General features: G+C 36.1%; 5 protein-coding genes across 11 annotated transcripts in view; 4 read left to right on the top strand and 1 right to left on the bottom strand.

Annotated features, from left to right (window-relative positions):
* The window catches only part of LOC112569665, a 130,976-nt gene that overhangs the window by 31,102 nt on the left and 72,054 nt on the right, over positions 1–27,820 (top strand). The window lies entirely within an intron of this gene.
* The window catches only part of LOC112569667, a 140,872-nt gene that overhangs the window by 55,064 nt on the left and 57,988 nt on the right, over positions 1–27,820 (top strand). The gene's annotated exons all lie outside the window — the stretch shown is intronic.
* Positions 52–22,774, bottom strand: LOC112569689. 3 transcript variants are annotated; one of them, XM_025247578.1, is made up of 10 exons: positions 22,037–22,774; positions 19,325–19,426; positions 12,189–12,397; positions 10,706–10,816; positions 9,873–9,998; positions 9,569–9,745; positions 8,405–8,434; positions 8,118–8,162; positions 7,778–7,859; positions 52–139 (listed from the first exon to the last, which is right to left on the bottom strand). In XM_025247578.1, exons 4-10 carry the CDS (start codon positions 10,761–10,763, stop codon positions 67–69), a joined length of 591 nt encoding a protein of 196 aa, XP_025103363.1. In that variant the 5' UTR covers positions 10,764–10,816; positions 12,189–12,397; positions 19,325–19,426; positions 22,037–22,774; the 3' UTR covers positions 52–66. The 3 variants fall into 3 exon arrangements, with proteins under 3 accessions (XP_025103363.1, XP_025103362.1, XP_025103364.1); XM_025247577.1 differs by lacking the exon at positions 19,325–19,426; XM_025247579.1 differs by lacking the exon at positions 19,325–19,426 and having other exon boundaries at positions 9,873–9,995.
* Positions 10,172–26,622, top strand: LOC112569681. 4 transcript variants are annotated; one of them, XM_025247567.1, is made up of 7 exons: positions 10,172–10,296; positions 14,491–14,591; positions 15,037–15,387; positions 22,770–22,898; positions 23,243–23,421; positions 24,531–24,653; positions 25,287–26,622. In XM_025247567.1, exons 2-6 carry the CDS (start codon positions 14,513–14,515, stop codon positions 24,576–24,578), a joined length of 786 nt encoding a protein of 261 aa, XP_025103352.1. In that variant the 5' UTR covers positions 10,172–10,296; positions 14,491–14,512; the 3' UTR covers positions 24,579–24,653; positions 25,287–26,622. The 4 variants fall into 4 exon arrangements, 3 of the variants coding, with proteins under 3 accessions (XP_025103352.1, XP_025103353.1, XP_025103351.1); XM_025247568.1 differs by lacking the exon at positions 10,172–10,296 and adding an exon at positions 12,871–12,950; XM_025247566.1 differs by lacking the exon at positions 10,172–10,296 and having other exon boundaries at positions 14,132–14,591.
* The window catches only part of LOC112569669, a 31,467-nt gene continuing 31,244 nt past the window's right edge, over positions 27,598–27,820 (top strand). Inside the window, exon 1 of the mRNA XM_025247542.1 lies at positions 27,598–27,749. Coding sequence (XP_025103327.1) covers positions 27,662–27,749 — 88 coding nt within the window. The 5' untranslated portion in view covers positions 27,598–27,661. The remainder of the gene's footprint in view (positions 27,750–27,820) is intronic.

Genomic DNA, 27,820 nt, shown 5'->3' with positions numbered 1-27,820 from the left:
AGTTACCTGCTACTGGGAACAACGACACGTGAGCAGCTCTGTGGTGGCTTTAGACATCAACATCTCTCAGGTCGTCACCAGGTCAATGAGTGCGTTGGTTCTCTTCACTGGAAGAGGTGGGAGATCCACGCCCACACGTCTGATACATATCAATGTATTTTGTAAGTGGAAATATATGACTAAAGTTTATCTTTATTTAAAATTTACTGGTTTGTATATTATTAGAGAAATCTGTGAAATACTCCTAAAAAATAAAATCATCGCATGTTCTTATATGCCAAAGTTAACCTTAATTAATAAAAAAACCTCGAAGAGAAGCAAACCAAATTTATTTAGCACATCCATATGTGTAAATTTTGTGTTGCTTTTTTATACACGTGTGTGTGTGTGTGTGTGTGTGTGTGTGTGTGTGTGTGTGTGTGTGTGTGTGTGTGTGTGTGTGTGTGTGTGTGTGTGTGTGTGTGTGTGTGTTATCTTGTTTTTAGACCCACCCAAAGTCACAGGTATGCTCGTAGACGGAAAGGAAGTTAATGACATTTACATCATTAATGAAGGAAAGGAAGTCAGCATTATCTGCTCGGTTGATAAAGGAAATCCTGAAGTCAGTTTTCAGCTTCTGGATAAATATGGATCTGAGCTAAAGTCGGACATTCATGGAGGACATTTGAACTATTCCCTCACGGCCCGGTGCGAAGATGAATGGCCAGTGGTCAGGTGTGAAGGAAGAAACTCCATACGGAACAGAACAGTATCTTTACTCGTCAGATGTAAGTGCTAAAATATTAACTATTTATTTTGTCACATATATCGCCTTTATTATGGGAATATGTTTCGCTTCATCAATAAAAATATGTCAGTTCATATTTTTAAGCGTGACTGTGGGGACAGATTCATGTAATCTTTTAATAAGTTACCTAATTAAAAAATTATCATGGAACTTAACAGTTGCCGATGGTGTCATCATCATGTGTATGCTATTGGATAATCCTGTGCTTACAGCTTCTGTTAAATTCATATAAAAAGCAACTTTTCCATATATAAATTAATTTGAAACCCCTTTTTTTTCAAACATAACAGGTCCACCTAAGTTTGTTGAAAATCCTGACCTTATCGCCAATCTTCAATCGTTTGAATCGTTAGAATTTCATGTGAAGGCCCACACTGACACATTCACTGAATGCCATTTGACCCAAACGGAGAAAGACAAGAATATCAAAAGAGGAGTCAGCTGCATCCTAAGCGGTAACCCACCAGATCTCGTCTTGAGTGTTTATCTCCACAACGAAACAAGCATCAGCCAAGGAAACTGGACGTTGATTCTAAGCAATGAAAAAGGTTCTGCCAACACTACACTGAACATCATGTACGGTGGAGGTAAAAACCGAATTATTTACTTTTATTAGTTATGAATAATTGATGTCTTTTTTTAGTGAATATGTCCGTAAATCAAGCTTAAAATAAACAAATCATGAATGAGGTAGCACAACTTTTAAAAGGCAAATAATTAATAAAACTATCTGGACTTTGAAAAAGCAGCAATTTTTTTAGTGATGTATTATAACTGTTAATACCAATAACATATACTAATATTAATATTTCATAAAAAGCATTAGTGTCAATATTAACGCTAATAAGCATCACTAAAGTAATATCCATAGTATTATATCTATTAAAACTTGAGTAGTTCACCCCCGACATTCAGACGAGGTGGACTACTTTTAAGTGGCCCTCCTTGTGAAAGAGCCAGGGTTAGGAATACGTGGGACCCCTAGGGGCACTGGAGGAATATCATATGCAAGGCTTTTACCTATAAGTGTAGACTATATACTGTACCATTGAATCTTCTTTTGCGGGGCCCTTGGTCTCCCTCCCTACCTCAGTGCCGGCTCTGCCTGTAAAAGGCAATAATATGCTTATAGATCCCAAGAAAGTATTTCGTTTGTTACTTCTGAGATATTTGCCAGCTACGACGCTTTTTCGCTGACAATATCAATATTTTCGGGTACCTTTGTGTCACGTGAAAACGATTTCCTTCAACTACGCCGTCAAAAGTTAACATTGAGCTTGACTACAACACTTCTTGTCTACAATTACATTGGTTTTCTGATGATGGCTATCAACGATAAACCCATGTCTTCATACAAAAAGGTAAGAGTGTAAATGTTTGAGATCAGGTAAAAAGGTCTTGTGCATGCAAGCAAGTACGTTTCATTTGTTTCATTGAGCTCCATGTTCATCACTGGGAAGAATTCTCGAAGACATGTTTGTCAAATCTTCGAGCAAGGGAAGTAAAATGGTTTCTGTTTCTCTCTTTTGTGTTTTACTCGACATTGGTCAATGACTTTGTAAATAAAGTCTGTGTTCGCTCGTTCGTTTCTTATTTTTATATATATTTTCCTGATTATGAGTTAAAAGTTGACGAACTGCGTCAAAGTTCTTAGATGGCATCAATGATCACTTTGTGAAGATGGGGAAATTGAAATTGCAGTAAATAGCTGTAAAACAAATCTGTGCACACAGAACAGCAATGAAAGGGGCAGAGAGAAAAGTACACTCAAACTAGGACAGAAAAAAAAACATTTAGATTAAAACAACAAGCGTCCCTTCAAGCGTCTGCAACAACAGTTATTTTATTAAAAGTGGATATCAAGAAGAAAACCACATCTGTTTAACAAGATAATTCTACAGATAGAAAATATACGATGAAATAAAATCCATGCATATATAGAGCATTTTGTATGACTTACAAATTTGTTCTCACAAAGTACACACAATCATGAATACAGTTACCGCACATACACGAGACGGAACATGAAAGAGGAAATAAAAATCTTTAAAAGCTGTACAAAGCCTTTTACTTTATCAGAGACTTTGCATGAACGAAAACTGCTCAAGACAGTGATATAAGACAAAGTAGTGAGAAAGATAAGAAGTTAGGTATGCATGTAAGAGAGCGTGTTCAAGTATGCTTTTAGGAAGACCTATATTTTTTTTTTGTCAGAAAGACTGGAATTTACAGTACGAAGCAAATAAGTTTTTATCTGACCGGATTTATACGCCGCATGAATCACTTCTTAGAACTCTACAAAGTTATCACATGAAGTATTCACATCCTTGTAACCCAGATTCCGAGGGCCATGAACCAGGAAAGCGAAACTTTCATAAATTAAAGTGAGTCTACGGTTATTGAGAATGTTTGGTTTAAGGTTGAATACACACTCTCTCGGTTGTCTTTTTTCTGTTACCTCTTAACAGTTTCAACACCGTTATTACTAAATACCTAAATATCGTCTGTTCGATCTTTTCTTTGTTACTTTAAGATAAATAAACACACATCAATCGCACTCTTGCTACTACTGGAAGCTGGTGTTACATCCACAGAAGTAAAACGTTTAGCACTGAATAGGAGGGGAAGAGAGAGGAGGAAGGGATAGACAGAAAACAAGGAAGAAAAGAAGACAAACTCAGACATCAACATTTATAGGAGTATTAAGTTTCTTGTTGCCGACACACAAAGAACTGCAGATTCATTTGCTGAGGAGGAAGAAAAAGAAAATTCTGCATCACTGGTTGACTGAAAAAGCTTCTGAAAGAAGTAAATCAAACCTAAAGACACATATAAGGCTAATGAAATATTTTTGAACGCATTTAACAAGATTCATATCCTCTTTGATTACTAGAGGATGCCTTATCAAACGGTTCATTTTTGTTTTGTATTGAAACTCTGTTCCCTTTCATCTTTTTACACGAGTGTAACCTTGACAACGGGATGTCGCTTAACGACGCGCAGTCCTTCACATGAACAATCGCTATTTCCAAACGGTGTGGTCAGTTTTTTATACTTCATCCTTGATGTTGTTGCTTAAATTACGGAAAAGTGTGCAACGCGAAAACGATTTTATTATTTGCTAAAAGCCTGGTGTTACCTCCTGTTTCGTCAGGGTTTTGATCATGTTTGGTCCAGACAGAAGTTCAAAATAGATACCTTTCTGTTTACTCTTTGTAAAGGAGACTCGAAATAGTAAAATGCTTAATTTCTTGCAAACATCTTTTAAACCTCTAACGACCGTCGAATTTTTAAAGCGTTAACAGTAAATGGATCCCATGCCATTTTACCATTCATTTTCATGATGAAAACACACACACTGTGGAAAATGCAATTCCTATTTTGTTAAAAAACGAAAATCAGTGTTATTGCCATGCACCACAAATTCAATGACAAAACACAGTAATGTTGCAAAAAGAGTTTATGTCGCAATTTGGTCAGACTTTTCTTCCTAAATCAAAAAAAAAAAAAAAAAAAAAAAAAAAAAAAACAACAACTGAGAACATATCGTTTTGATTAGGTTTACATTCTGCTACTATCACAAAAGTCGAGACTATTCAGGCCGAAAAAAATCTGAATACTGCCGAACATATAAATCACAAACAAGCTTTGCATGAACTCCACATGTAAAATCTCCCACAACACCGATTGTCCCTAATTTTCTTGTCGTTCCATCTTGGACTAAAGAAGCAACACGCGGGCTTTCTTGGCAATGGAGTTGTACTCCATGTTGCTAAAGGATGAGAATGTGGTGGAGCTCGTGTATACTTTGCACCATTCTTCCCGGAACATTCTTTTTTCCAAAGATTTTTCAAGTCCGACAAGCTCCTCGCCCAGTTTCATCAGTAAGGTTTGCCATTCGTTACTTTTGCAACGTTGCCATTTGGGGTTTAGGAAATTCCAAACAATGTAGGCATTCAAGGCACTGATATCTACCATGTTGTAGGAGATTACCATTGGCCATCTTGTCTTTCGTTTCGTTATGTAGCAGGGACTCAGTTAATCTATTGTGTTGATGCCAACTTTTTTCTTGTTGTAGTCTAAAATCAGTTGAGGCTTTTTCTCTATTGAGGTGTTGGCAACATTAGCTTGATCACGCGAAGTGCTAAAAATAACTGCTACCTCGCCTTTCTTTGGTCAATAAGATGCCAGCATCCCATGATCATGCTCCACAACTGTTTTGTCGGTTCATCCTGAGCTTTATAGACACCAGCCTAAATCATTGCACCTTTAAAGCCCAAAAATTTATTGTTCGTTATTTTCTTCCAGTTTTCGCCATAAACTAATTTTACTTCCTTGTTTCTCCACTATATAGTGATGGGACAAATTGTACAATCATTGTACAAGAAGGAAGCAACTTTTGTAGGGTCCACCACTACGAGAGGCATTTTGACGGCTGAAGAAAGCAAGTTAGGTTCCAAAGAGACGCTGTTAGTAGTTCCACACAAATATTAGAAGTACCGTAAGTTCAGGCACACGCAGGGAAGGCGAGGGAAATAATTTAGTTGGCGAGACGTTTACTTCTTGGAATTCATCCGTAAGCATGTGCCATTTATACCCGGGGTCCACACGGACCCCTCCGGTGGTCATGATAGAATTTTGCTTTGCACTACGATTTTTGTACAGATGAGTTAAGTACTAAAGTGTAAAAGTAAAGAAATTTTAAAATGTTTAGGTAAGTGGTTGCAGTTTTATAAATAGCAAAACTTCTCTTGGGTTTACTATGGACTCTAGTAGCCATTAGAGGGTGATAGGTTTGTGGTTTTTTTTTCAAATATCGGTAGATATAGGCGATATGAAACTAACCCATGAATTTAAGCCTCCAAAACCCATCCGTTAATTAATTATCCACTACGATTTGTACCTGTGATCAACGAGTGCAGTAATAGCGTATTACGTCACGCTAGTACACCATTCACAACGTTGCCTGCAGTCAACACCAATCAGAGAGAGAGAGAATGAGCGACAGTTGGGATTATTCGGAGGCTGAAAGTCTGCATTTTCGTGGTTCTGAAAAACTTTAACTTAGCACGAGAAATGCAGACTTTTAAATTCCGAATAGCCCGAACGTTTGCTGTGATTGGCTGGCAATGTTGTGAATGGTGTACAAACGTGACGTATACACTGTTAGCGTGACGTAATACACTGTTAGAGGCGCTCGTTGATCGCAGGTACGAATCGCGTATTTTGCTAGTGGATAATTAATTAAAGGATGGTTTTTCGAACCTGAAATGTACAGTTTATGTTTATATTCATATATCTACCGAAAACGTAAACTATTCAGGTTGGTCTTTACGCTGTTAGTGGCCTCTACAAGTCAAGATCACCATCGTATCTTTCTAGTGTCTGCTTGTTTAGGATTCCTTCAGTCTGAAATGGAAGAAAAGAAAAAAAATCAGATGACTTTACCCACGAGTTAAAAATGTTTATTAGAATTCGCTTTTGAAAAAAAGCATGTTTTGAATTACACTCACGTGCGCGCCACACACATACACAATCATATAGACACTAATACAGGCATTAATACAAAATTATTTCTCTCAAAAGACAAAGATCCAGACACTCAAAAGCAATCATCTATGGATACATCCTCTTAGTTGTGTGGAGATTTCATATCTTTGCGGGTTCGTACTCTCAAACACGTTAAGTGACAACAAGAGCATTGTTTCATTGAGCTGATGAATATAACATTTCCTATAACTTTAATAAGATGTTCCCCAAATTAAATTTTCAGTCAGCTGCAGCTTACGCACGAATTAAAACCTCTCAAGCGGGCAATACATGTTTGCTTTTAGAGAAAAAACCTTCAAGAAATATAGTAATTAAAATCAATCTCAGATTAAAATCAATCTCAGAATGCGAGCCACCTGCACCTCTGCACACTAGAAATCGTTTGTGGATGTTTATGGGGCATTTTGGTTGTATTTTAATTATCCGTTCGTTTGTTGTAGTGCTGAGCGCATGAAGCTAGCCTTAACACCAAAAAATGTTACCTACACACAAATTGTTATTATAATTTTCCATGTTAAAGTATGATTACAATACTTACGGTCAGCACACCCTCCACCAGTCGCTGATTCTGGGCTTTGCCTCATACGTATGTCTCAGTTGGTTCATGTCTTCGTCTCCTTGTTCGTTTTCTTAAAGGGATTCTAAAGGCAAAATAAAAGTGCTTAGAATCGCGTAAAGAGTAGATAAATTTGAATCTCGTCTATTCATATGTGTGTTCATGTGGAAAACGTTGAAGGATTTTAGTAGAATGTTGTGTTTAATAAGAGAAATGACACGGGACTCTTTTTTTGCTTCCACGAAGTCTCGTTCTCCGTCACGTGACCCTATGACGTGTGGTTTCCATAGTGAGAACCATGCCTCGAGAATGTGCTGCATCCGGTTGCCACGAAAAGATGGAAAAAGATTCAAAATTTTCTTTTCATCAGTTTCCGACAGAGTCTTACAAGCCTTACACACAGAGTGCGTCATACGAATAAACAGATGACGTCAAATCTTCGCAATGACCACAGACACTTCCTGTCAGAGACTGACATCACAATAAGACTCTGACGTCACAACAAGACTCCTCTGCTTGACCATCTCGGGAAGCTTTTGATTTTACTCGGCGGAAGGACACAAGGGTCGATTTCACTGGATTTTTTCAATTTTTATAAACATCGGCAACGGAAATAGTGCTATTAAGTGGTAATTAAGTGAGAAACAAATCCTTTATTTCTCCTGTAATGCTCTAGTGCTCTGTAATTGTAACTAAATCTATTTTTGAAACGTTTGACCGTCGCCAGAGCCTTATCACAAGCCTCGAGTATCCATTTAAATAAGAAAAAGTGGCAAGTGATTACATCATCATCACGATGATTGTCGTTTTCGTCGTGGGCTTTAGAAAGGCATCGGGGGAGAGGGTGTTTTTATAATGTAAAATCAATTGCCAGTTAAACTCACATTATCAGGGCTCCAAGGCCAGCAATAATAATAACAATAGGAATGCCAATGCCGAGGCCAAGTTCATTTTTTTCATCAGAACCTAGAACATACGAAAAACATAGTTGTAATATATACACTTCATAGGTTATATAAACATATGATTTAGTAACAGACAAGTTCTAGATTTCTGAAATGTGGTAGAGAAACTTGTCACAGTCAAATAACTGTGTAAAAATCTAGATTATTATGGTGCTGTCATACAGAGTGGCTGGTGGATAACAGCTGTATATTGAGTTTCTTAGCAATAAAGATAACATTTCTTTGCTTAACTTTCATAGCATGTTTTGCCAATATTCACCTGCTTCTCGCTCTATGTTAGTGTTGGGATTCGATTCAGATGTTTCTGAAAGCCAGAATTTGATGAGAATTAGACTTTTTACGGATGAGAGTACATTCAATATATATATAAACAATCAGAAGCACACAATCGTGCGTGAACAAAATCACGCATTAAACTGATTTACATAAATACTAGAAATGTTTTATACACTTTTAAGTTATTATGCAACAAATGGCATTCTATGATGAAAATATACTCATTATCTGGACAGCTCACATCAGCATATATTTTACTGATATGCTTACTGGCATCATGAGGCTGTCTCTCTGATGTGTCTGCAAACAAATAAACATTATTTGATATAGGCAGTCCTAGCTAGATCACGTGAGATATCGAGCTGTGTGAACAGTGACACTATGTATTGTAATGCTATCAGATGCGTTCACTACAGCATTCATTTTAATTGTCTGTTAGAAGCGAGAAAAATAAGATTTAGAACGTTGAAAGGTTTGTATGTATGACATCCTTTTTCGTAAAACTTGCCTTCTTGAAAAGAAGTTTTGTTTTGTTTCTGGATGTCTGTATTCGATTTATGTGACTGTATATTTTCTGTGTCTGTTTAATTATAGAAAAATTAGAACAAATTGTGTTATATTTTTGGAACGAGATTGTAGTTTATGAAATAAATCAGAGGTATAGATGAATTAGAACAATTTTGTTTTTAAAATTACGCCTTGGTGGCTAAACGACCAGTTATTAATTAGTATCATACACAATCTTAATTGCTAAAATATTCACTGCATTTCCTTCTTTCACATTTCGTGTTACTCTTTGACCTTACATTTAGCAACAGTTATACTGAATCACACAAATAGGGAGTAAGGGTCTTTGAGAAGAAGAATGAGCACACAATGGGAGAAGAAGCGTGTGTGCGAGGTAAAAACATTTCCATGGAGACTATTATGTATCTTTTTATTCAAAACATTGTACCCCGTTGCCAAACGTAAGCTGTCAACCTTTCAAGTTACGAAAGGAACATCAGAAGTTTAAGTGTTTCACATCTTTGCTACATCAATAAAGTTTGACTCAAATGAAGCGGCAGAAAAAAGTAGAAAATAAAATCACAGCTGTAAGCGCTATCGTGATAATGAATAAAACTGAGCAGTCGGCTGATAATCACACATTGACAGAAAGCTAATTAAGGAGCTCTTAGTGATAAGTTTAAGGCTTTGGTGGTGAAGAAACACAGTAAGCTAACCGCAACTTTGGATGACTAGAGTACCAGTTAATTCAAGTATGATTTTCCTGACCATTTTGTTCATTGTATCAATGTGAAACAAAGAAGGATGACTACAAAACAAAACCAGAGCATGAAACTGGTATCGCTTAACTTAGATACGGGTTCCATCCTATATCTACGTCAAACCAAGTACGGATACAAGTATAAAAACAAAACAAATAAAACTTACGGTCTTTAACTGTACACATGGTTGGTTGATCTTCATCATTTGAAATATTATATTCTCCCTTTGGTGCACAGGCGGAGGTGACACTATAGGTGTAGTTATCCAATTTCTGGCATTTGTAATCCGAATTGGTTTGACAAACATAATCAGTTGTGACACGGTTTAGCACGGCAACACGAACTGCAACATGTGAATGATCAAACTAACATAATAAGTGAATTATAGAGTCAGTATTGCAATACGTTTAGAAGCATTAATGGGAGTTTTCAAATGTATGCAAGAACACATAAGAGCAAGTAAATATTACCTTTCGTGCTCTCATGGGAAAGGATGAGCGACTCTCTTGTTTCTTCAAATTCTTTGGTGATGTGGATTTTGATTTCAGTAGTGCCGTTTTCATTTGTTATCACTTCACACATGATTCCTTCACCTGCTATTGTAAACGGGAAAATATCATTAAATAGCTTTGTAGAAGTACTACACGCTTTTTCGAATAAATAACACAGTTTTAGCTTTTTTTAATTATCAGGCATCATTTATAATTTAAGAGAAAATATTAAAACATGTTTTAAATTTCCTGAAGGGTCCTTTATAGTAATATATAATGAAGCACGACGGGAAGATAACATGACAAGACCAATAAATTAATATTTTTTACTGCAGACCAGCCACCAGTTTTGTTGCAGATGTTGGACAAAAGGTTTTTCCTTATCAGCGACTCATTAAACAAGGTACTAGCTCTGTGATTTCTTTTCTTAGTGCTGAATTATATATATATATATCTTTAGAAGCAGAGAATTTGTAAGCATCCGGGAATATTGATATAGTCAGGAATTTTAAATACTGTTACTTATCAGGAATCCTCAAATCTTGAGAAGAGACTAACTTAAAAAAATAAAGACATGAAACTTATTCTGCTTAATTTACTTTCTTGGTACCTTTATAACCTTACTAAAACTTAGTACTATATCTAAAAATAAGGAGATGATTACGCTGCAAAATATGACAATCATGATTTAGTGAAGATGAAGAACTGATGATATCTATTGCAGTCTATGGGCTAGTTTACTTTAAATGCTAAAGAATGGAATAAAAGTCTGTGCGAAAAGCAGACTACTGAAGAACTATCTACTATATTACCGTTTACACTTGGACAACAGAAGTTTGAAACGAAGAACCACAATATGACCCGCCACATGATATGTCGTGTTATTGAAGTCGTCAACTGAGAAACAGGTGGATTTCAATCCACTAAAAGTATGTAAAAAAAGTATTTTAGTGAAGAGGTTTCATGGCTTCAGAGAGTGACAATTTTAATAGAATAAAATAAAACAAGATATATATATATATAATTTTTTTATATATTAACACATAATCTGCAAAGATTAAAACTTCACAAGTTTATAGTTATCAGAATTGATATAAATCTTCCCAACAATGTGACATATATTACTGATAAAGTCCTTTTCGGACGTATAGTGTTATCGTTTGCAGTCATATATGTTTGTTGACATATAGCTTCCTGGCCCTCGTAAAGACTTGTTTGTGGTGATGCCTTTGCTTGTCAGAGTAGCTCTCCGAAAAGTTGTTACATTCAGAGACGAGACCCGAGTCCTGGGCCTCTCTCTGCAGTAGTCTCTCTAGACCAGGGGTGGGCAATTAATTTTCCCAAGGGGCCGCATGAGAGATTGGGATGGTTGTAGAGGGCCAGACTAATATAGTTAACCCAGCTTTACCCAATACTGTATATATAGCATATATACTGGCGGGCGGGCGGGCCAGCGGGCGGGCCGGTCAGAAACAGGAGGCGGGCCGGATGCGGCCCTGGGGCCGCCCCTTGCCCAGGTCTTCTCTAGGCCTAATTATGTGCTGCACGAGCCATTGTCAGCCCTGCCCAGCAAGGTTTCCACGAAAGGAAACTTAAAATAGGTCACGTGAGGAGCACAGGTAGCTTGCCTTTGTGCCACCTACTTCTAGGAAACCTCTTGTTCCTTGAGCGCATTTCCTTAGTTTCGCTTTGCCTCAATTTCCTCCTGTGCAAGGATTTAATGTGCTAAAGATAGGAAAGCTTTTCTTCACCATACAAAAGAACTCATTACTCAGACCAATAAACTTCAAATCATCAAAAGTAAAGCATTAAAATTCAGCCTTTTTATTGTTCATAGAAAATATATTTATACTATATAAACACATTAGCTATTATTCAATGCTTATGAAGTTTCCACATTGGGATAATTTGAAATGACATTGAAGAACTGAGTATACTAGAGCTACAGAAAAAAAAAGCGAAGAGCAAAAACAGATATTTTAATGTTAGCATAATTCTGGGTGTTGAGAAGAACTAATGTAAAAAAGAAGTGGAGAATACAGAATGAATGAGACGGAGAAAATGGCAAAAAAAAGAGCGAGAAAAATGAGAGATGGAGAGTTTATTATAGTGATTTATTTGATGTAAAGATGATAACATATGATGGTGGTCGATGATGAGCGAAGTTGTTTGAAATGAGTGATGAGATCGAGATAGAAAGAAAGTAGAAATGGAAGAGTACGCTACAGCATGCAGCGAAAATATCTAAAATGTCTATGTCTACGTTCATTAAAACAACTTTGACAATCTACTCACATTTGATGACTGATTATAATCCCTTTCCATTTAGCTAGATGCTGAATTCTCTTCTCCAGCTCCCATAAAACGGTTTCAGACCTTGCTCAACTATTAAACTGTCCAAGAAGCAAGAGGTTTATGAGACAAATGTAGATGGTATGAGACGGATGTAGATGGGAGACACCTGTTGCTATGCAGCGAGGAGGTCAGGTCCCGACACAATTTTGCTGAAACAGGAAACAGTTTGTTAGATAAAGCAATCGGCTCTGTCACCATGAAAAGCAACTGTATGAGATGTTCCAGATCTCAGCTTTACTTCAGTGTTGTGTACATCCCTTCCTCCTTCCTGCCACTGTATACATCTGCTTTATAAAGAATGATTTTGTAGTGGCTAACATTGGGCTAGCAGCACAGATGTCATTCAAGATTAGCGTCGGCTGCAACCCGGACATTCTAAACACATGAGTCCATATACATCCTAAACAAAATAAGTTACTCCTTTCATTAAATAGAAGATTATTTTCCTTTCTGTATATATCAATACACTTTAAATTTATTTATCCTGTCACGACACGAGTGGCTCGAAGAACACACTCGCACTAGACAATTGTGCGTTCTTTCAACAAACGGTTGCCCCGTACACCCGGTAATCCTGTCTGCGGACACCGCGGTTGGAAGAAAGGGAGGCCTTGCCTCTGCTATTAACTTCTGACGACAACAAAGAGTATAGAACGAAGAAAAACACCTGCTGAGGGGATTTTCTTAGAAAGGAGAGCAGTGGTGAGTGGAGGAGTGGAACGAACTTCTTTAAAAGAACAACGTAGTAGGGACATTTCTTTTTATCGGTTTACTTTATTGTTGCAAGTGACAGACGCGGAGGTCATGTGACGACTTTTTTTTTTTTTGATAGCGCAGTTACAGGTGCACCAGTTTAGTTAGTCATCGCGTGTTTCCCTATAAGAGAGCTGTAAGGACAAACGTGTTACTTGTAATCTACTGCAGCTGGTGATGAGACAGACAAGTCCGGTGATGGAGACGACGATGCTATTTTCAGTGGTCCTCAGCAGCTGGTGTTAATTAGACAGGCACGACACTATTGTGGACACGATGCTGCTACTTATTTATATCCTTTGCTAAAGCCAACCAGAGGGGAGGGTAAAACACTCAGGTTTTCTCTGCGAATGAAATTTCGACCGGCATTTTGAAAAAAAATATTTATTAACCTAAAATAAAGACAGCAATCTGTGATACTCCGTTTTAAAGAGCATTCCAAATACTTTTACGTGGTGTAAATTGTAACAAAAATACGTTTTGTTTTCTTGTAGTTAAATCAACTGAAAGACTGTAACTGTATAGGACAGAGAATTCGCAAATCGGGAAATAGAGATCTTAAAAATGTTGGGTCGGAAAAACTCAAGGGGTTCTCCCTAGGTGACATCGGCAAAAATTTGGTTGTTGTTACTGTGTATCCTGATAGTGTGTCCTGAAATCCTTTGTTCCCCTTCGTTGTTCTCGTCTTTCTCTATTTCCGTTTTTTTTCTTCCCTAGTTACAAAGCGCGTGATTCGTACCGCTCTCGCGTGTGCGTCACGGTTTATGCACTGATAGACGATATGGCGCTCCACTGGGATCGGGTGTTTGTGTGTCTGTTGAGTCTGTGTGACTGTAAGCGAGCTTGCGAGAGTGAAACGTGTTGCACCCGATTGTCTAACGCGACAAGCTGTCTCATCCATGTGTGACCAGGCGAAGAAACGAATTAACAAATGATTGAAGGAGCTAAAGAATCACATATACCTATCATATAAACATACGTTACTCGAAATTAGGATTGGCTAATGATGATTATGACAATGATGATTGATGATAATGCTTCTGCTGCTGCTGCTGCTGATGATGATGATGATGATGATGTGGCTACCGACGTTTTAATCCTGCTTAGGGTTGGATCTATCCAATGAAACTGATCCCCTACTAGGCACATCGATTGGTGTTAATTAAAAACAATACTTCAAACACAGTGAATGCTTTCCCAGAAAAACAACGAAAATATCTCGTCAGAATACAATACCTTTATACTTCCGTAAAGTAATTAGCAATTAAAAGATCCTTACAAAGTAACCTACTTTACGCCCAGCTTGTCACTTAACAATAAACTGTATTAAAGAGTGTTGATGACATGGGCGTGGCGGTTTGAGAACTAGCAGGAAGAATTTTGGAGATTGTCTCAGGTTATAATTTAGTGTTGCTTTGTCTGTTATTTATTAGCTTTTGAGTTTTGGGCCAAGCTTGTAAAACGCTGTAACAACCATTCACTCTCAAAGGTCTCTAGGCAAGACGAAGAACATGTCTTCAGCTTCGTACGTCGCATGCCTCACAAATGTCCTGCTCGTGCACAAGGCACTTTGTTTGCAATACGAAAACTGTAAGTCACCTGTTTTTTTTAAACCATTACTCTGCAGATATATATATATATGATAATGATGATGAAATGTTTTTCTCACAGCGGAGAAAACTCGTTTTCCGGATAAGTCTAGTCAATTTTGTTTCTTTGGGTTATTATTCCATGATGTATAAATTTAACCGAGTTAATCATTTCTGAGCTCTGCCAATCAGTGTTCTTCAGACTTCATCTAGGAAGTCATTTTAGCGAATAATGTTCTTTCAAGTCATCGACCTCTTTATGGCCTCTGAGGAATGTTTGTGGCAAATTTTAAATGATGCTTTAATACAAATAGGTACCTAATATAGTCATTTGTCACAGACAATTTAATATGAGAGTGGATGAAAACTGTCAAGAGAAAAAGGAATGAAATGATGTGGTACATCTAACTAACGTCAATGAATGCTTTATTTAAATTTTGCCATAGGTACTGAATTGAAATTTTACCACCTGGACAAAGACGAGCTATGTGCCGTCCAAAATAATTTTATCAACGTGACATTCTGGATGGATGTGTCGAAATGCAAGGATATGAATTCCTCATACAGAGTGAGAGTACGCACCAGAACGAACACCGGAAGACTAGAGTATGACGGGACGATGACCTACTGGAGAGACACGTGTACTGAGAGAGCACAAAGGTCAGTTCGGTGCATCAGCCCAACAGGTCCAGCAGAGCTGTACAGGAGAGTGAACCGTTCTCACGAGCAAGTCGAGTGGGAGCTGATGACACAATATGGAGATTTTACATTAACGCGAAAGAAGATTAACGTTCTGTGTACGTATATCATATAAATATATCCTATTCTTCTTTGCTTTTTAAGTTCATCATGTCTCCACTTTCATCTCCACCCCTCCATCCAAACATGCGCACCTAGACATTCATTACCAGTTGTCATCTATTGTCGTAAACTTTACGGATAGATGGCCGAGTTTCATTGGCGCTCTTAAAATCCGTGCGACAAGAGTGGTCAGATGAATCAGTGTTCATTATTTCTGGTATATTTAGGACACCATAACCGATTTCTAGTTATCAAAGACACCACCCAAACATATATTCTGCCGAAACTACTACTATTTAACAACAACGCCTCAATATTTTCATGGCAGTCCAGTGTCAAGCCGTCTTGCCCACCGTCCGATGTGAAGGACGTGGTTATGAAAGAACAGATCCATGAATCTGGTTGTGAGATGTAATTAGTAGGAAGTAAAGAATGTCAGCTGAAACAAGTGCATTCATGAATTTAAATGTTTGCTACAAAAAACTGTTGTGCGTGCTGTTTCGTATTGTAGCGATTAAGAAAAGTTTGGTCAGAGAAAGAGTATTGGATCTTTGCGCGAAAACTCATTCATTAGCGAACCCTAAAAATAAGTGCTAAACCCGAAACCTTTACTAGGCATAGCCATCATTTTTGAACCTTTTTTTCATGAATAAACATCACATACATCTAAGTATATTTATATCTTCACTTTATGAAAGTACCTAAAGTATATATATATCCATGAAAATACCTTGCAGTAAGTACCTACAAAAATATGTTTCAAAGACAAAGAAAAAGAACAGTCAGTTTGGCTGTCTCAAACTTAACAACTTTTTTATTTACATCGAAGGAAAAAAGTATTGTCAGGTTTCTAGGTCCGTTGCCTTATTCTACCGACTGTTTAAGAATTTCTTCCGGGATCAATTTTTTTCAATTCGCGTCCGTCCATCGACCTCTTGCTCATGGTACAGAGACACCGGAACCTGTTGTCATGATTGCATAGTATGCTATACAACTTTTACAAGGTGGATAGGAAGTTCAAGTGAGCTTACATTTGTTCACATTCTGACAAACTTCCTCCACCCATTGAGACTGCTCGCCGACTTTGTATTAGGACACACAAGCAGGAAACTGGAGGGTATGAGTAAATCATGTTTTTAAATTACCAATTGTAATTTGATTATTTTTTATGTTGCATTAAATTTATTATTAATTTGTTCTTATGCCTTTCTAATAGGGAAATTTCTACCAATTAAAACATATTGACACTGTTTAGTAGTTCTGTCAGAATATTTCGACCTTTGACCTTGTATTTCATAATTTCCTCATGCGCATCCGCAATTGCCGGAAGTTTGTGCTTAATGAAGCTTAATCAAGTACATGTCTTTATATCCTGTGTGTATATTCTACTCTTTTTGTGTTGGTTTTAAATTTTAATCTTTCATTTGTTAAAAAGAGATAACGTACAGCTCCTACGGAAGATACAAGAGGCAGACAGTAAGTGGTTAAGTGCGATAGACTAATCATACCTATCTCTGCATCTACATTTTTACCTTCCTTTTAATCACATAATTTTTCTCTCATGGGTGAAAAAGGGGGCTGTCCCGTCTGCTGATTTATTTTTCGTTAAGGTCTCAGAGAAGGCGAAAACATCGAAAGCCTTTGGAAGGGTAACGTCAGCGACCTTCTGACCCCGCGGTAAGCAAAACCTTAATTTCAATTATGTCCATAAAAATAATTATGAGACTGCCATAAGCTGTACAACCAGCGCTGACCTTTTTTGGCTATTAATAGAGTGATGACAATCTGCTGCCAACAAGCAAAAGAAGGTATTTCATAAGCCAAAACATCTCAGAGCAACCACGAAAGATAATAAATTTCAAAATATATATTTTTGGTTCTGATTCTATTCCGCTTGACCTTTTTCGAATTTCTCTTTTTACATTGCATCTGAAATTTCTGACTAAATTCCTTTTACATTAAACATAAATAGCGAAAGCGTGAATATTTTCTTATAGGGACTAACCTGAGGACTGAGAAGCCTGTATCACAGCTTTGAGAGAGAAGGCTACAGGAATAAACAGCGCAGAATCCGTCTGAATCATTCAAGGCAAAGTTTTGAGGAGGAAGAAGGAAAGTCTGTTTAACTGAGTTTTTTTTTTGTGTTTTTTTTTTTTTTGTTACAATTTTTTAATATTTCCTATGCTTTCGCTCTATCTCTTTCTCTAAGAATCTGCATTAATAAAATCACGGGCACATTTATCAGAAAAGAAGTTGTGACAAGCAGCTAGCTATTGAGCGTTTAAATGGCATTTTTATTAGCGAGTTTTTTTTTAAAAATTCATTTGATAAACTTTGTATTCGACATTCCGTTGACTAATATTAAGAGTCTATTTTTTGTTTGTCATTGCTGGGGAAAAAAAAAGATTTTGAAACCTTCATCCTTTATTACCACATCAACCATGCTGCCCTTAGTTTCTGAAGGCGTGGTAGTAAACAGTCAGCAATCTGATTCCCTTACTCAACCTGCTTCTAGTGCTTTAGTGTGTAATAAACAGATTGCAGACAACTATTGTGTGTTATTATCCTGCTTTCTGCGTGTAAGAATGTACGCCTGTGTTTGTTTGTTTGTGTGTGTTTATGTATTACTGATCAATAGTTACTAATTTGATGTGAGAGGATGTCAGGGGTATTCATCTCATCAAGGATCGCGATATCAAGTCTTGATTTTTGACGAAGAATGTGGTCACAGAATTAACCAACGTTGTCTCGCTGAGTAACCAGGATGTGACTGGTTTTAAATCTGAAATGTAATATCGTGTTCTATAAATACATTTAATTATTCCCAGAAAGTTCATGCAGTACAAACAAAACCACGGCAGTCAGAGCTATGTGAAAAGGTCTGGTTAACAGTTAACCAGCTGATCATTTGTTCTTGAACCTGTGTACTTATAAGAGGGAACACTTTTGTTGCTAAGACCTTAGTAGTAGAGAAATTAGCGATACACGAGACACCCAACTCAGGGGAAGAAACAGATGGTCAGGTTCATGGCAAATCGATGGGTGTCATAAAAATAATCAAAGGGACGAATAACTCCTGTTGCCATTTGACGCCATAGTGCATAAAATCAAGTATAATAATAATAAAAACAACAACAACAATAATAATGGACGAGTTAAGAAAGTGTTTCGGAAAGACATATGTTTGAAGACAGATCGGAAGGAATGCACCGACTCCGCTGTGTGGAGACAGAGGCAGGCAATTACAAATACTGGGGCCAGAGAAGGAGCGAAATAATGATAATAAAGAACTCTGATGTCCGCAAATAGCAAAAAATGCATTTGTCAGAATGTATCCCTGTCTGCAAGCAACCAGTGATTGTTTTGTAAATTTAGAATAGTATGATTTACCTTCAAAACATAAAACTAGATTGTAGTCATAAAATGTGTGGTGTTCTGTGAAGGTGTCGCCTGCAGGGTAGCATTCAAATAAAAGAAGGGGATGAAATAGAACTCTCTGTTCATACTGTTCTCCCTTTCTCTTGCCAACATTTTGGTCAAAGGGCGATGTGCACATGGCATGACACTCGTCAAATCCCAACCCCTGTTACCTAGAAATCAACACTTTAGTACTTTTGTCCACCGATCTAGTCATTCAGACCTAAGCCCTTTAACATGCGCTGGACTCGTGATTCAACAACAGCTGGAAACAGAAATACATGAGGTTTCAAACGTTTGTCTGTCATGGGGAAAACAGTCTTCCTATAAATAATTCTCCTTTTGGAGCAACACAACACCTTAACTTACACCTGTCAGACACAGTTATTGTCTATACTACACCGTTATATTTCGAATAAATACACAAACAAATTTATAGAATAAAAAAACCATGGCTAAGAAGATAAAAATGTTAATGAAATTTGGTCAGAATCTTGAACTCAGTGCACGAGATACCTTTGATATCTTGCTAAGTGCGAGACGATTAAGCAAGAGGGTATCTCGTAGCTAATGTGAATTGCGCAGAGATTTTCTAACCCTGGAATTCCCTGGAGTCACCTGGAAACAAAAACAGCCATAAACACCGTAAACATAGCTTGGATATTTTTTTTGTGGGGTGGGGTGGGGTGAAGGGAATATCATGTCCACAAAAGTCCATGCACAGGGTGGGCCGAGAGAGTATGTCAAAATGTATTTAAACGCTTTTAGGGTTATATTTTTTCAGTCAATAATCCATTAGGTCTCCATTTGTTTATTTGTAGGCTTTCATTTCAAGCATATGTAAAGTAATTTGAATGTAGGTTTTAAAACTTACCCCATTTAGATTCAAAGAAACTCAAAATGTGAATGAGAAAAGTAGCAAAAAAGAATTAACTTTCCTAAATATATTTATGATTGTTTCCTTCGGTGTTATCCAGGTACACTAAACTTTCTACAGAAAGATCATCACTGAATGCCTTCAAGCACTTCTTCTACGATGATTAATACAAATTAATTGGAACCTTCATTAGCTGCAACTTTCTATTTTCTTAGTTTTGCCTCTCTGGCATTTCTTACAATTTGTCGTCGATCAAGTCTGTTCATGAGAAACAGGACGAAACATTCTAGACATCATCATAGCATCAGTATGAGAGGATATTTAAGTAATATTTGGTGACTGAAATGCAAATTTGAGCTCAAATGATTACCCAAATAGGACAGAGATAATCAGGAAATTTTCCTTTTACAAAACCAGCGATATGATTTAGAAATGCCTAGAGTTTGAGCAGTCATTAATTCCCTATGTATTCTCTAGTCATACAAAGGATGTAATTGGATACTCTCAGATAGTTTCATTTAAAACATAATGATAACATCTTGTATCAGCAAGACTAAACAAAGTCCATATCCAGATGTCAACATGTGTAACGACCTGAAGCTGAAAATAAAACTCCCTTAAAACAACGTGTAAAGAAAGCAATAGATATAGAGATTAAAAAGATTTTCAAGTTCCACGATGAAGCTAGAAGCACCTTAAACAAAGGTGTAAATACCATAAAAATATATAACCGATCAAAGATGTGCTTGGAAGACGGAAGAAAAAGAAAAAGACTCTGGGTCAGCAAATGTATCAAACGTCTCACTGACAAGATAATGATCATGAACAAAGAGAGTAAGGGGGAACCATAGGTTAGGAAAAAAGTACTAATTGTTAGCAACATCATACAGAAGAAGAATAGTTAGCCATATAGAAACTGATTTGAAAAGTAGTGCCGGAGATTCTTTCTTTTGTATTATTGTGATTGTGTGATCATTTCTCAGTCTCCGACATAAAGATTTCTGGCGCGAGGCGTGTTAAACTGGAAAGGGCAAAAAGATGAATGGATGGATACAAGCGATTTCTATTTGGAAGCCTAAACCTTATCTACAATTAAAAACTAATATTATTTAATATTATTTAATGGATGGATACAAGCTAATTCTATTTGGAAGCCTAAACCTTATCTACAATTAAAAACTAATATTATTTAATATTTCAAATTTTTTTTAGTTTAAGTACTTCTGTATTAGCAAACGATATCTAATCTCTAAATAGGGGTATCCCCGATATTAGTAATGATAAAGAAAAGTAGCTTAAGCCGATGTTGATAGATACGTTGGCAAGGTATCTCACCATAGCTTAGTATCGAATGACTCAGGTAATACTCTTTATACTTTTTCCTGTCTTAAATATGATAATTCTCAATGTTTTTGGGTTTGTTAATGAATGCGTAGAGAATATCTCTGTTGTGTTTGATTATCTTACTGACTGAATCTTTAGAGCCAAATTTTCTTTGACTATAATAGACAATATATCAAAAGAATCCAATAGGCACTGTACTATTTATTCATTTGAATACAGGAAAAGAAGTCTAAATTCTTGATCCGATATTAAATACTTTTATTCGTTGCAGCAAACGCTTAAAATTCGAACGATATGTCTAACACAAAACAATTTCGATTTTAATTAATCAGTTAAACGCTATCAGTGAAATCTTTTGAAATTTCAAGATATTAAGTGGAAGAAAACTTATAAGCTTTAAAATTACTCTTCTGTATCCTCCACAAAAACAAGTTAGCACCAAGAACAATAGAAAGCAACACAAAGCCTCTTGTAATGCATTTTAAACAAGCAGATTTGTCAGGTGTTTGTAGGTGTCAGCCCCCTGTGTAGCAAGACCTAAATAAACGGTCTATCGCTGGTTTGTTTTTTTTATTTATCTTTTTATGAATTTGCTTGTCGTGGGTTCGTCATTTACTAGCTCCTCATATTTCTTATTTCACAATTCATACAGTTATTTCGAGTGCTCTATGAGGTACGTCAACAACTTCTAGGAAAACCAAATCGAAAGTACACACCACATTAAATTTATCGATAGATATGCAATCACACTTAATCTGTTAAAGAAAAAAAAGGAAAAGAAAATGGATACCGTTAATTAGTCTATTTTTTGTCATACAAAAGAAAAAGGCTATTAAAAACAATAGCAATTTTCTGATGGCTCCCACCTGTTCGAGCAGCCATCTTTATTTGTTATCAGAATAAAAAATCTCATAATAATAACATGCTTTTATTGCACTCGAAGTTTGTGTACATTGTAAATACATTCACTTACTGGCGTAAACAAACTTGAATAAAGCATTACTTACCATTCGGTATTCACCGTGTGAAATCTGAATGAGCTAATCCGTTGCGAGCAGGATTCACATGGAAAATGGAAAAATAACCCGTGCATGTGTTTCATAATGGATAGCAAAGTGACAAACAGCTGTCAAAAACCATATAAACATTGGGTGCAGATGTCGCTGGGTGACAATGACGTGTCAATAGGCTTCTCGATCGTACATTATTATGCTTAGCCCCATCTGGTATAGACGTAGCTTCATTTTTTGTTATTGTTGTTGTTATTGCTGTTGCTGTTTTTGCTGTTGCTAATGTTGTTGTTACATGTGCGAATACGGGAAATAAAATAATTCAAATCAGATACAAAACACAATAATCTCAAAAAGGTGAAATGTCAGGAGCAGAACAAGTGTTGATCCAAAGCACCTATTACTCACAGTTACTAATGGAACTGGGTCCGGTACCAGTTTAATGACAGTTTGATTAAAATGAAGCAGTTATGTTTATTGTAGTCCGCACCCTAGAACGCGTAGACACAACAGGGCTTTGTTGCATGATTACTTACCTTTGCGCTTAGGTCATTAAGTACACACGTCCTGAACATTATTTCATTCATTATTCAGTATTTATGCTTCCTATTATTTCAAAACTATCAACTTTAGTGTGGTACGAAACGATCCTGCCGTTTGGTTAGAAAACTTGTTGACAAATGTTATATTTAGTGCATGTCTATTGGTATGTGAATACCAAATGTTGCAGACATTCCAAAAATGAGTTGCGTGATAAAGAATAGCGAGACTCCATTTGAGATACAGTGCCTGTTTCCTGAGGCTGCTGCTGATAAAAAAGATTTTTCAGTCTACTTTTATTCTTTCATTGGAAGTCAAGGTAAGTTATCGGTAAATAGTATCTTTACCGTCTGTTTTTGTCTTGGGACTGTGTAACTTTATTTAATTTTAGTGTTTATCTCTGTGTCAGGCTAAACCACCCTATTCTCTTATTTATTCATACATTTTTGCGGAAAATATTTCCATGAGATCATTGCGTAATTCATTGTTTATATGCAGGAATTTTGAGCTTCATTTTTCTTTGATAATCAACTTCAATCATTTCTGTTTTGCTTTAATTACATTTATGTTTTTAAATTATTATTTTTTTCTCAGCAATACCATAGAAAGTCCTCAATAGACTTACTTTTTAAATTCACGTATATTCAACAAAATCTTTTACAGACCTAATGATCACCTGCACGTACCTCGAAACCTATTCCTGTATCATCAACGAAGAAGGCTTCATCGTCAGGGCACATCCTAGTATGGCTAACATCACAGTTCCTGACTCCATCGCCACAAGGAACGGAACTTTTGCTTGTCAGAGAGGAGACCAGGTTGTGACATGCCACTCTCTGTGTGTAAGTCTGTCAAATTGTAAAATATAAAATATATAGATCTATTATAAATACAAAAATTATTAAAAAAATTATTCGAAAATGCACGATTATACAACATAAATTGAAACCATGATTAACACAGGGCTGCGGTAATAAGCTACGAGAAAGTCAGTTTTAATTGGAAAGGTATTGACATATTGACTAAACAAAATCTCCCTCATCGGACTTCAGAGTAGATGGGACCTGCTGAGGTTTGCTTTGATGTGTTTAGAAATATTCACACACAAACCTGTCCAATTTGAACACACTAAATATGAGATCCACTATAACACCTGTTCAGCAATACTCATTTCTAATAGATACATATAAAAATATTAACAATGATTTCAGTTTCTTAGCTACCGTGACTTTATCCTTTTAAATCTTCGAAACTGAAATTGAAATGACGATTATTTTGACGACTGAAGAATATTTTGTTTTGATTCCTGGATTTTCATAAGTGAACGAATTAGTGGAAATAAAATGCCTTAAAAATAAAATAACCCTAACCCTGCTTTATATGTCATAATAATATTTCAATAATAATACTTAAAATTGTCATTTGTATAATATAAAACGTTTTGTTGAGTTTTGTTGAAATGATTGCAAGCGCATTTGTACAACATTCAGAAAAACAAAACAAAGCAAAAAAGGTCTTTTCGTTCTGCCCACGTGGGTTTTCTCACTGTCCCAAGTATCAGAAAAGAAAGGTTCGGCAGTCGGTAATTCTCTTTCTGCGACCCCAGTATTTGGAATACTCTGCCTTTGCCTCTTCGTATACTGGGGGCAATACATGCTTTCCTTTATGGACTTATTATTTATATATTTTGTAAATACCTATTGCAAAAGTCTATCCTGATTTTTCCGTTCTCAACCTCTGTGTGTCTTAATGTTTCTGAGAATGTTCCTTGTGGATGTGTAGGTATGTCTGCTAGTCTGATCAAAATGCCCCTCTCTGTTATATGTCATTACCTACTGCCCCCTGTTTCTTGTAAAGCGCTTTCTTGTTGTTGTAGCTCTCGTTTTTGTTCTTTGTCTTCTTGTTTTTATTTTTATTTTTTCCTATTTTTCTCTTTTTTGTTTTCTTCTAGGGATGTTCTTTCTTCCAAGAACAAAGAAGCTGCAACCGACCTTCTTAATAAAAATGACAAAATCTGGGCACAACAGATCCGGAAGGAAGATCCGGAAAACCCTCCCGAAAAAAACACACCAAAGTAAGTAACACACGGTAAACATTACAATAAATCTCAATAATTGCTGTTACTTTTGTTACTTGTAGCTTGCCTTCAAAATATCTTTAGCAACGGGTTAGCCTACATTAAAGCAAACAACACAAGCTGATGAAAGTAATTTTTTCGTGATTCCTGTATTTTCAAAAGTAAACAAACCACTAGAAACCCTCTTCCTGCATCTAGCATCTTCCTTAATCATTATAATCATGGCCATCCTACTCCACAATAAACACAAATGTACACATTGTCAAATAATTTTATGACATGTAATGAAAATGTACTTAACACGGAATTATACAAAAGGAAAACTGTAAAAGGTAACAAAACTGAGTAAATATGATTCCTAAATTCAAACTTAATTCCTTGAAAAGTAGGTCAATGTTACACTGTTTTCTTTGCTGTACGGAAATTGCTATTTGAAAACAACGTATTCACTATAATCACACTCATATTTGTTTAAAAGTTTTTTCGGAGTACACTTTTATCACATTGTACTCCGAATGGTAGTTTGGATAATTATTGCATTGTACTCCATACATGCCTTATTTTATCATCGCTATTTCTATCGTTGTACAATTCCTGTGTTACTTTCACTTCAAATGATTTATCATTTAGAGCGAGGAACAAGGTCTGACCGCAAATGAACATCAAGTGAATGTTGCCAAGAGGATGAAACGTATACAACTAGAAAACCAGTGACATGGGTTGGGGCTCGGACAAGAAAATAAAATGTGTGTACCTCGTCAGACAGAGACCAGAAACGTCTTTAATGTTACTTGCCACACACACACAAATTCCTTTAGGTATATAATGCTACTCCTGTTAAAGTTCTTTTCAACATCTTTTTTTTTTTTACTATATCATCGATTTTATGAACTCAAAGTGTGAACTGTGAACACGAAATTGTAAACTGTGAAATAAGATATACCGCGCCGAATGCAAATCTGTCTGTTGTACCCGCTGTCCTCGATGATAAGGCTACTATAGTTATTCTAGCGACTCTATTCACCCTTTAATTTGTGTTTATACATCTTGATATATATATAGAGAGGAACACATTTGTTTACAAAAGCTTTTTAGTTTATGACAATCTGAAAAGAAAACCCTGACAGCCAGGTTTTACAAGTTTATCGACATCATTTACATTTTTGCCTGGTGATGCAAGTATGGTGGTTTGGGGAAGAACATTGGTTAAAAATGAACAAGTTCACTAGCTTTTGTAGAATATATTTGACACCGTGTGGAATTTTTCTTTAGCCTTTGATTATTTGTTCATTGTATCTAAATTGTTTATTCATATTCTCAGACTTTGTGTCCATCGCTTGATATTTCATATTATGTAAATTGTTTGTACACATCAAAGGCGCACACAAAGATGACATGACTGTAACAAAACAAATCATATATTTCTGTTTAAAGATTTGTCGTGTTCCAAACTGAGAAGTTATTGGCCCACCACATCCTTAACAGAAAGATCCGCGTATGCTGCACTCACAAACACATCCAAACACTTTCATTTCTCTCTTCTTTACGCACGCACAGATCACTATCATTATTTAACATAAGTTCCACATACTGCTATATCTATATCATGCTAAACTCACCAAATTTTATATCCACATTATTAAATATGTTTGCTGTTTCACCCAGTTTATGAATGGTACATGTAGAAAAGTAAATAAATTAGTATTTAGCAACAACATTGTTCCCAATGCTTTTGTTATCTTTATTTCAAATTATTACTTTTGATACAATTTTATAATTTAGTTGTAGCATCGAAATGTTTGCTGCAAGATAAATGCTTTCATTAATCAATCTGATTTTATTACCTGTTGGTTTCGATTTTCTTACTTCATGTGTGGTTTATACTTGATTAGGAAGCTATTGGAATACGAATGTAGTAGAGCTAGCGAGATAATGTGTCCATAAAAATAAATTTAAGAAATCAAAATGTGTTGGTGTGTTTCTTGGAGCAGAAATCCACACATTCTCAATTAATGAGAAATGAAAATAACGTCAAACATTTGTAATCTGACTGAAAAGCTGAAAAGGAATTAAAAGAATTAAAAGAAAAAAAATATGAACAACCAGTCACAGTGTAACAATATCAACAACTCTAAAGCTATAAATTGCTAAATTATGTATGCATTGTTAGCAAGCATGTTTGTTGCGCATATGTAGGTATATATAAATATGGATCATAAGCCATAATAATAAGACGGGAATATCGATTCGCGGTTGTTACGGATATGCGTCTACTAAAACCATCCTCTCCTCACAACAAAACTTTCTTAGGTTCATTTACGAGCAGGCGCAACAACTCTGTTCATTGTTGCAGCACAAAGACTGACAGAATTATTTCCCTCCAGTGAGTCAAAGAACATTAATTTTTATGTGGGAGAAAAAACCTGCTTATTATAGCTTCAAACTTTTGGCATCTGTAATGCTGTGAGCAATAAGCCATCAAAAGTAAATTTAGTTCTTTAAAAAACTAAAAGAATCACAACTGAGAATCAAGCTTGTAAATAATTACAGCGCTCAAAATTATTAGACTAAATAAAGCGCATTACTACTTAGGAATTTTACCCAACACGTAGAAACTCGTTGCAACAGAACTTACACGAATATACATTTAAGCTATAGGTTTAATGGACAGCAAAAATATACATATGACGAAAAAAAAAAAAGAAAAAAAAAAAAAAGAGGAGACGCCGTCGCTTTCTTTTGCGATATTTTCTAATACTATTTTCCAATTAGTGTCTTGAAATGAATGTAGATACATACACTTCGTACCCGGCTAAATTTATTTTATTATACTCAAGAAAACAGCTAATGACAATAATGTGAAATACAGACTGAGGTTTTTTTTTTGAAACAGACTATACAAGGAAACTAAATGTTTAGATGATGTTTAGTCGTATGTCGGCTTCCTGCGATCATCTTCCTGTTAACATTTAGTCGACATCAGTGTCCAGCAGCTGGACCTCAACATGTCCTTCATCATGAACATGTCTACCAAAGCTGGTTGTCTGTGTTTGATACTTCTTACACTGATGAAAGGAGTTTTTCTCTTGACATGTAAGTAGTAAATACAACCTAATCTTCCTTAACACATTGTCTCCGCGGCGAGTTTGATTTATTTCTCAAGT

Source organism: Pomacea canaliculata, linkage group LG7, assembly GCF_003073045.1.
Source record: "Pomacea canaliculata isolate SZHN2017 linkage group LG7, ASM307304v1, whole genome shotgun sequence".
Classification (NCBI taxonomy): Eukaryota; Metazoa; Mollusca; class Gastropoda; order Architaenioglossa; family Ampullariidae; genus Pomacea; species Pomacea canaliculata.
The sequence above is the reverse complement of the archived record's forward strand: the minus strand, read 5'-3'. Positions and strand labels throughout refer to the sequence as shown.

What these genes read in the sequence shown, in the direction of transcription:
- LOC112569689 (XM_025247578.1), bottom strand. Translation starts at nt 10,763, where the DNA reads ATGTGGCGGGTCATATTGTGGTTCTTCGTTTCAAACTTCTGTTGTCCA. An exon ending in CTGTTGTCCAAGTGTAAACG is followed by an intron (nt 9,999 to 10,705) that starts GTAATATAGTAG and finishes CGTTTACAATAG; the next exon opens with CAGGTGAAGGAATCATGTGT. An exon ending in CATGTGTACAGTTAAAGACC is followed by an intron (nt 8,435 to 9,568) that starts GTAAGTTTTATT and finishes ATTTGTTTGCAG; the next exon opens with ACACATCAGAGAGACAGCCT.
- LOC112569681 (XM_025247567.1), top strand. Translation starts at nt 14,513, where the DNA reads ATGTCTTCAGCTTCGTACGTCGCATGCCTCACAAATGTCCTGCTCGTG. An exon ending in AAAGAAGATTAACGTTCTGT is followed by an intron (nt 15,388 to 22,769) that starts GTACGTATATCA and finishes CAAATGTTGCAG; the next exon opens with ACATTCCAAAAATGAGTTGC. An exon ending in TTCTTTCATTGGAAGTCAAG is followed by an intron (nt 22,899 to 23,242) that starts GTAAGTTATCGG and finishes AATCTTTTACAG; the next exon opens with ACCTAATGATCACCTGCACG.